At 56.9% G+C, this 9,501-nt stretch overlaps 1 protein-coding gene across 3 annotated transcripts in view; it reads right to left on the reverse strand.

Moving 5' to 3' along the window:
* LOC108297982 (NADH-cytochrome b5 reductase 3) overlaps nt 1-9,048 on the reverse strand; it is a 29,131-nt gene extending 20,083 nt beyond the window's left edge. Inside the window, exon 1 of one of the 3 annotated variants that reach the window (XM_017520700.2) lies at nt 8,908-9,048. In XM_017520700.2, the coding sequence (XP_017376189.1) occupies nt 8,908-8,928 (21 nt within the window). In that variant the 5' untranslated portion in view covers nt 8,929-9,048. Of the gene's footprint in view, nt 1-6,336; nt 6,764-8,907 lie in introns of those variants that run through there. The other 2 variants (XM_017520701.1, XM_017520702.1) reach the window with 2 other exon arrangements.
* Between the last annotated feature and the right edge of the window lie 453 nt (nt 9,049-9,501).

Raw genomic sequence — 9,501 nt, forward strand, 5'->3', positions numbered from 1 at the left:
ACACACACACACACACACACAATACAAATATACAAACGTGTTACTGGTGAGGCTTCTAGTCAATAGTATATTAGTGCTAAGGTTTTGGGGAAATCAGAGGTTATACGTGGATTTTTTTTTACAGGTCTAGCCCAGGATGGAGTGCAGTGCAGTGGCGTGATCCTGGCTCCCTGCAACCTCCACCTACTGGGCTCAGGTGATTCTCCTGCCTCTACCTCCCAAGTAGCTGAGATTACAGGCGCACATCACCACACACAGCCAATTTTTGTGTATTGTTCTTTTTGAGACAGAGTCTGGCTCTGCCGCCCAGGCTGGAGTGCAATAGCAAGAATTCAGTTCACTGCAACCCCGCCGCCCCGGCTCAATGAACTCTCCTGCCTCAGCCTCCAGAGTAGCTGGGATTACAGGCACCTGCTGCCACGCCCAGCTAATTTTTGATGAGTAGAGACGGGGTTTCACCAGGTTAGCCAGGCTGGTCTCGAACTTCTGACCTCAGGTGATCTGCCCACCTCAGCCTCCTGCAGTGCTGGCGTGAGCCACCTTGCCCGGCCAATTTTTGTATTTTTAGTAGATCCAGGGTTTCACCACATTGGCCAGGCTGGTCACGAACTCCTGACCTCAAGTGATCCGCCCGCCTTGGCCTCCCACAGTGCTGGGATTACCCGCAAAAGCCTCCATGCCGGCCTTTTCAACTGCACAGGTCAGCCCCTAACCCCCATGTCATTCAAGCATCCACTGAATGTATATGCACACATGTAGTGTCTAGTATATCTAATATATATTAGATACATGCTGTATAGAGAGAAACAAAGCAAATGATAACATTAGGTACATCTGGGTAAAGCGTACATAAGAGATTTGTTGCCGGGCGCAGTGGCTCAAGCCTGTAATCCCAGCACTTTGGGAGGCCGAGGTGGGTGGATCACGAGGTCAAGAGCTCGAGACCATCCTGGTCAACATGGTGAAACCCCGTCTCTACTAAAAATACAAAACATTAGCTGGGCATGGTGGCATGCGCCTGTAATCCCAGCTATCGAGGAGGTTGAGGCAGGAGAATTGCCTGAACCCAGGAGGCGGAGGTTGCAGTGAGCCGAGATCACACCATTGCACTCTAGCCTGGGTAACGAGAGTGAAACTCCGTCTCAAAAAAAAAAAAAAGAGATTTGTTATTTTTTTGTCAGGGTCTCACTTGGTCACCCAGGCTGGACTTCAGTGGCATCATCTCGGCTCACTGTAGCCTTGACCTCTTGTACTAAAGCAATCCTCCAACCTCACTCCCCGAAGTAACTGGGGCTACAGGCACGTGCCACCAGGCCTTGCTAATTGTTTTGTATTTTGTGTAGGGACGCGATTTCACGATGTTGCCCAGGCTAGTCTCAGAATCCTGAGCTCAAGTGATCCGCCAGCCTCAGTCTTCCAAGTGCTAGAATTACAGGTGTTAAGCCACCGTGTCCAGCCCATAAAAGCTCTTTTACAGTAACTTTGAAGTTATTTCAAAATAAAAAGTGTGTGAAGCCCATACTGGTAGTTCAACTAGAGAGGCTGAGAACCCAAAGTTCACAGAAAACACAGGCTCTCAGGAGAGCTTTGCACCACTTGTTTACACACCCTCTCAACATCAAGGTATACCTCCCCAGCTACAGTTCTCTCGGTCAATGTGCACGTGTGTTCTCTTCTTATCATTACTCTACAAGTTCCCTTTTCACCCTGACTGCCAGGAAGCTCAGAAACAAGTTCCTTGCAAGCGTGCAGGTTGCTCTGCTTCCTTTGTGGGATCTGCTATGGGCATCTTGAGGTAGTGTATCCTGCAGAACACAGACTACAAATGCCCCTGCTCCATCCGGGGACAGGGATGCTCCTTACCTCTCAAGGCCTAGCCCCATTGCCCCTCCCCTTCTGGAACCCTACCAGGACTCCCTACTCTCCAACAACTCTGGGAGGATGCTCTGGAGGAACCCTGTGTCCTGTTTGTAGAAGGCAAGGGCCACTGCCTGGCCCATCTCTCTCTCTCAGGAGCTATGAGACGAGATGAGGGGGCGCCCACGTCATGTAGGGGCCTATAACCTGGGAAGTGCCGGTCACACTTAGGAGCTTTCCCTGCCACCCTCATGGGGCCTCTAACACCTGAGAGGTGGAATAGCCAAGTGAAGGAAGGGCAGGGGTGCTACCACCTCATGCCAGGCCTGGCCCCTGCCCCCAAACCGGCCCAGCAGCTCCAAGCTGCCCGGCTACAGTTATAGGCCTTTTGTTGGACTCAAAACAAAATGCCTCTCTCCCAGGCAGGGCCTCCACGCTGGGTGCAGCTGAGGCCACCCTCCATGGGGCCCTTGGTATTTGGCCCATGGGTCTAAAGGAAGGGCTGTGGGTGTCTAGCCCACCCCCACCAATGCGCAGGGCCATCCAGCTCAGGTCTCTGGCCACCACCCATTTAATCAGCATGGCCCAGGTGTGTCACCCATCCCGGGCCTCCTTTAAGGCCCTGGCTGGCAGCCATGGACTTGGATTAGAGACCAGGGTTTGAGTCCCAGCTCAGGACAGCAAGAGAGTCGCTTCACCTCCCCAGGCCCACCTGGAGGATGAAGAGGGTGGGAGGAAGGAGGCACACAGGGACCAAAGCCCTTGAGCTGGCACTGCTCTGAGTAGGGCCGTGGGCTTCCCGGGACATTCCCCACCTCAACCCTAGGCTGCAGGCAGTGATCAGCAGCAGCACACGTGAAACCAAGGCCAGGAAAGGGGAGTGACCTGCCCTGAGTGACACCAAAGCCGGCCCTCCAAGCACCCTCAGCACATGACACTGTTATCTGTCCCTCAGATAGATTAAGTGAATTGCCAAGGTCATGCAGCCACATGGGGTGGGCCAGGATTGGACTCCAGGCCTGTCTAGGCCAAAGCCCTGCTCTTCCCAGGGCAGGTGCCCTCTCTGTGCTCCAGTCACAGAGCCCACAGCCCAAGTCTAATATCCTACCTCCCACAGTGAGGCATGAGCACCTGCCTCCAGCGCCGGGGGCCCCACACCAACAGGTGGCTCCACCCCCTCCTCAAATACCCACTATAGCTCCCCACTGCCTACCTGAAGGCACCCTCTCTATGGCCCCAACTCTGGACTCACCTCCTCCCAGCTCTCTGCTCTCTCAACATCAAGCTCACCTTGCTTTAGGTGTTTGCCTCTCTCTCTTCTCAGTCCTAAATGCCCTTGCACTGTGCTCATCCAACCAGCAAACTCCTATTCGTCCATCAGAGCCCAGCTCAAACATCAAATCTTCCTGAATGAGCCCTTCCCAAGCTAACCAGGCCCTTTGGTAGACTTTTCACAGCCCTGGTCCCCTCTGGAATCTCCCTGGGGTGAGGGCCATTCCGATGATTCCTGTGCTATCGATGATTCCTGTGCTATCGATGATTCCTGTGCTATCGATGATTCCTGTGCTATCGACTCCTCCCTCAGTCACAGAAACCACACCCATGGGGAACAGAATCTAGGGGAAAAGTTGGCTCAAGTTACATTTGCAGGAAATGACCATTGTTGGGAGCCCTGGAAACGAACTTGAATGACATGAGGAGCTGGAGCTGTGCTTGGTGCTCCCTGGAGTTCTATTTTCCCAGCACAAGGCCCCTCGGAGGGCAGCTGGCTTCACAGGCTGCCAGCCACCTTCCCCCGTTTCCTCCCTGGCCCTCCCACAGCGGCACAAGGTAGGAACAGCCATGTTCCCCATGTGACAAATGAGGGGACAAACGCAGCTCAGGGAGCCCCAGCGTGGAGCCTGGGCTTTAGTTTCTGATTTTCCATTGGTATCCCACATCCCTCACTTGCCCTAAACCTAAACCCACGGACGTGAGCCTGGGGGAGTGCTGGGCCAAGAAAAAGACACCTATGTGTTAGTGGCCCCGACAGCAAGTCCCCGAATGTGGGCCTCCGCCCTTGCACAGACCTTGCTCCAACCCCAGGCGCCAGCTCCCCATGAATATCCAGAGGTGAACCTGGAGTACACCCTGGGATCTGTCGTCACCACTGTATCCCCAACACTCCACGCAGAAAGCACTCAAGAAATATTCATGGAATGAATTCGTGGCAGACAACAGACTCCCGCCCTCCCGGTCTTTTTATTTTGTTTAGAAGTTTCCAGAACCAAGAAAAGAGCCCAGACTCCTGGGTGAAGGCGGGGCACAACCTATCCTGTTTGTCAGAAAACGCTGTTTGCCCTCCAAGAGCACCGGCCTCAGAGGTGGGCTTAGGATCCAGCTGCAGGCGGTTTCCGGGCCTGTTCCACACCCGGAGAGGACACGCGCAGCTCCCGGGGCTGAGCTGGGTGTCAGGCACTGCTCAGAAGGCCTGGCTCACTGTGGGCAGCCGATGAGTGTCAGGGGCCTTCCTTCCAGTGTCCCTCCCAACAGGGGCTGCCAGGAGCCAGGCTCCTGTCACCTCCTTCAGTCCTCAAGCCTGTTCCTGACTCCTCCCACTTCAGGTGAGGACACCAAGCCTCAGGGAACAGACCTGAGCCTGGGGACACCTCCTGGTCACTAAAGAGAGGGGATGGGCTTTTTTTTTTTTTTTTTTTTATGGAGTTTTTTTTCGTTGCCAGACTGGAGTGCAGTGGCATGATCTCGGCTCACCCCAACATCCGCCTCCTGGGTTCAAGCGATTCTCCTGCCCCAGCCTCCCGAGTAGCTGGGATCACAGGCATGCGCCACCATGCCCAGCTAACTTTTTGTATTTTTAGTAGAGATGGGGTTTCACCATGTTGGCCAGGATGGTCACAATCTCCTGATTTATTTTTATTTATTTATTTATTTTTAAATGAGTCTTGCTCTGTTGCCCTGGATGGAGTGCAGTGGCGTGATCTTGGCTCACTGCAACCACCACTTCCCAGGTTCAAGTAATTCTCTGCCTCAGCCTCCCAAGTAGCTGGGATTACAGGCGCCCGCCACTGCCACCACACCGGCTAATTTTTGTATTTTTAGTAGAGACAGGGTTTCACCATCTTGGCCAGACTGGTCTTGAGCTCCTGACCTCATGATGGGGTGGGATGTTTGTCTGTTTTAGATTTAAAAGCACTTAATGACATAGCATATAGTTAACAGGGCAAAAGTTGAGAGGTACAGGTCACGTGGCTGAGTGCCAAGCCTGAGCAACCACCTCCGGGTTCAGGCCCAGCCTCTGAAGTTCATTCCCATCCATATCATTTTGATTGCTCAGTAAGATAAACATTTGTCATTCGCAATAGTTACAGTAACAGAGAAAGGCACACTACGTATCAAATAGTAAGGAAATGAAGCAAATTGTAACACAGTGTGGCAATGCAAGAGCAAATAACCATTGGAGGAATGTGCCTTTGTCCAGTAAACCCTGCAGTTTCAGGGGTGGGCTTTTTATAGGTACAAGCTCTTATCTGGGGAGGCAGCGAAGGGCAGACCATCACCATGCCCAATGCAGGGGACACAAGCCAGGAGGCCCCACCCGAGTTCAAGCCAATGAGGGAGACAGATGCACCACGGCCAGGAGCAGCGGAGGGGCAAAGGGTTCACCTCCTGAAAGCTACAGGCCCTGCCAGACTCACAAGGTGGGTGTACTCTCTTCCCACCAGCATGGGCTGGAATGGGGTCTGCCCCAACCCCCAGCACTGGCAACACCCCCATCTCCACCAGTAGTGGGCCAAGTAAACAGGAGGCAGATGGCTGAGCCCAAGGTCCTGCCCCTGTGCCTCCTCAGCCGTGCTGTGTGCACACTTACACACACATACACACACACATACAGATATCACCTCACCCCAGCCACCCTGGGGGCTCAGGGGACGGCTGCCTCCCAGGCCCTCACCTAATGCCCACAAGCCATGCTCTGCCCCACCAGGGAATCCACCACCCTCGGCTCTCCTTGCCTCTAATAACATAGAGCGGAAGAGGGACACAGGGTGGCAGAGTTTTAAGGAGCACCCACCTCACCCACCATAGCTGAGGGCCTGCATAGCTCTGCTCCCTGCTCTTAGAATGCCCTGCTCAGTAGGTCGGGCACGGTGGCTCACGCCTGTAATCCAGCGCTTTGGAGGCCAAGGCGGGCGGATCACCTGAGGTCGGGAGTTCAAGACCAGCCTGACCAACATGGAGAAACCCCGTCTTTAAAAATAAAAATAAATAAAAAAAAAAAAAAAACCCAAAAAAAGAATGCCCTGCTCAGCTGCCCACCTCTGGAATTCCCCACTGGGACCATGGCCTCCACTCTGCCCAGGCCAGGTTTGGGGTGGGCAGAGAGAGCTGCCAGGACCCCCAACCTGGCAGGCCCAGTTCTCCTCAGGTGCCAGCTCCCTGCCCTGGAGCTTAGACAAGCCAGTCAGGTGACTTGCTTACCTGTCCCCCTGCCTGCCCGCCAGTGGTCCCACCAGAATCTGAGCGGCACCTCCCTCCTAGTCCTGTTCTAAGTGGGAAGAAGTGGGCGGGAGTGCAGGAAGTCCTGCAGTGGGGGGCTGTGGCTGGGCTGGGAACTGTGAGGGAAGGGAACCCAGCAAGGAGGAGCAGCTGGACACAGAGCTGGGATCTGGGCCACCAACTAAGCTTGGGGCTGCCAGGGACAGTAGGAAAACCCAGCAGACTCTACCTGTCAGTCCATCAGGGTCGCTGAGCACTCACGGCAGGGCAGGGAGGCAGGGGAACTACAGTCCAGGATGGCAGGCCAAGCCCCAGCATTTCCCCAGAGTGGCTGGCAGAGTCCAGGGCCAAACCCAGGCCTGGATCCCCCAAAGTATTGGGAGAGGCCTCCCACAGGGCCTGCACATCCCAGATAAGACACCTAGTGCACCAGGCCCCCAGCCAGCCTCCTGCAGACTGTAGGGAGCCCTTGAGCCAGGAGGCCTGGCTCAGAGTGTGCTGGGGACATTCTGGGCCAAGCAGGGATCCCAGCAGCACCCACAAAGGAAATCCCCACCTGACTCCCAGACAGGGCTCTGCCCCTCACAGAGGACGGCTCAGCCATTCAACAGAAATGTATGGAACGAGGCCAGGCACAGTGGTTCACACCTGTAATCCCAGCACTCTGGGGGACCAAGGCGGGAGGATCACTTGAGCTCAGGAGTTTGTGACAAGCCTGGGCAACATAGTGAGATCTTGTCACTATTAAAAATCCAAAAAATTAGGCTAGGCATGGTGGCTCACTCCCAGCATTTTGGGAGGCTGAGGCAGGTGGATCACCTGAGGTCAGGCGTTCCAGACCAGGCTGGCCAACATGGCAAAGCCCTATGCCTACTACAAGTACAAAAATTAGCTGGGTGTGGTGGTGAGTGCATATTAATCCCCGCTACTTGGGAGGCTGAGGCAGGAGAATCGCCTGAGCCCAGGAAGTGGAGGTTGTGGTGAGCTGAGATCACGCCACTGCACTCCAATCTGGGTGACAGAGTAAGACTCCGTCTCAAAAACAAAAAAATCAGCTGGAGATGTTGGTGCATGCCTACAGTCCCAGCTACTCAGGAGGCTGAGGTAGAAGGATCATTTACTGTACACAAGAGGTTGAGACTGCAGTGAGCTATGATCGAGCCAGTGCACTACAGTCTGGGTGAGAGATCCTGTCTCAAAAAGAAAAAAACAAAAAGAAATGTATGGAGCAGCCAGGTGCTGAGCACACCACGGCCATAAATCCAAGCCCCAGCTGGGTGGTTAGGAGCACCACCAAAAACAGCAGGGAAGGGCGGGGTGGAGACCAGGGGAGGCTCTAGCAACACAGGACATTTCAACAAAAAAGGAGGCAGGTGCTTTCTGGGGAAAAATGGGCATGGAGGCTAGCGTGGTGCCCACGGGTTCACCTGGGGTCTGAACATCCTCGAGTTCTGGATTGGGACACACTTTACTGAACAACCGTCAAAGCCAAGAGGCCTTTTGCCTGGCTCCCCTAGGAGGAGCCTCCAGCGCCTGAGGGAGGACCTAGGTGCCCTCCAAGTGGCAGATGCCAGGTATGGAGGTGTAGAAGTGCTGGGCTGATTCCTCCTGTGCCAGCCTCCCCATGCCCATCAGGTCACAGTTGACTGAGTAGGTGCCCTCTGCAGCTGCAGCCTCCATGTGACCACACAAACACAAGCCTCCAGCCCCATAAGGGTCCACTTTTGAGAAACTGGAGAGAGGTGGCCTGACGGGAAGGGAAAGTGTCTCTAGGCCAGCCCAGAAGTGACAGCAGCAGAGTGGACTTTGAAACCCCACGGAACTGGCTCCCTAGGGCGGGGGCGCTGTCGGACACTGGCTAAGCCTAACTTGCAAATCCCCATCTGGGAAATGGAGCGAACAGCGCTGACACCACAAAGTGTGAGGTCCCTAGCAAAGCTTGCAGGGTGAGTGGGAGCCTGGCCTTGCCGGCAACCGGGCCCACTGCGCATTGGGAGGACGCCCCAGTGTCACGGGGTTTCTGTTCCTTGTTGCTAAAACGTGCAAAACCCTCTGACGCTGTCACACTGGCCATTCACATACTGCCGGACACACTTACACACCAGCACACGCTTCCACACCCGCCCTTCGCACCCACCGTCACACTTCCACTCACAGTCGTGTGGACTCACTCACACGCCCGCTCACACTCACAACTACGGGTCCCTCCGGCAGCCAAGGCTCCGCGGCGGCCAGGGCGGGGCCCGGGTGCTCCCACGTGCTGGGCTCTGGCGCGCCCCCCCAGGCAGGAGGACTGGGTCCCCGCCACCGACGCCCGGGCCCTGAGTCGCGGTCACCACGGCTCGCCCGGGCCGGGGAGGGGTGGGGCGGGCCGGGGAGGGGTCGGGCGCGGCGGGTCGGGCTGGCGGAGGAGTGGGTGCGGCCGGGTGGGGTGGGGTGGAGCTGGGTGCGGCCGGGGTCCCCCGCCCCTTCCCGCAGGCCGGCCAGCCCCCTCGCCGCCGGGTCCCCGTCCCTCGCGACGCCCCGCGGCCCCGGCGCCCCCTCCCCACCTACCGTGCTTAGCGTAGCCCCCATGGTGACCCCGCGCTGCACTCGCTACGCCGCCGCAGCCGACACTGTCGCGCCCCGGCCAGCGTCACCCCGGAGCAGGGGCGGGGCCGAGGGGGCGGGTGCGCGCGGGGGGCGGGCGCGGGGGCGGGGACCGGGGAACCGGAGATGCTTGGAGCTCTCCGGCCGGTGTGCGGCCCCGCGCGGGACGCTGTCCTTTTTGGGCCTCGTTTGCCGCCGTAAAGGAAGCAAGATGGCGCCCCCCAATTGGGAGCGAGAAGAAGAGGCCTCGGAGCCCGCGGGGGCCGCCCCGCCTGGCCTGGCAGGTGCCTGCAGCTGCTCAGTGCGGCCCTTCCCCGGGCCTTTGAAGTTGCAGTTCCCTGGGCAGCGCTGTCGGGCCGGCCCGTGCTGATTGCTCACGTCCCAGGTGAAATGCTGCGGCCTCAGCACGGCCCGCGCGGTGCCTCCTTCCCCGCGGCGCCTCCCCTCCCCACCCTTTGGTCCCACTGTGGAGTGGTCTTTGTCCCACTTAGCTGAGTGCCTCCTGCGTGTTTCCCCCACTCCCACCCCATCCCAGTGGACTGTGGGCTCCCTGAGGGC

This window comes from Cebus imitator, unplaced genomic scaffold (assembly GCF_001604975.1).
Source record: "Cebus imitator isolate Cc_AM_T3 unplaced genomic scaffold, Cebus_imitator-1.0 Scaffold865, whole genome shotgun sequence".
Taxonomy (NCBI): Eukaryota; Metazoa; Chordata; class Mammalia; order Primates; family Cebidae; genus Cebus; species Cebus imitator.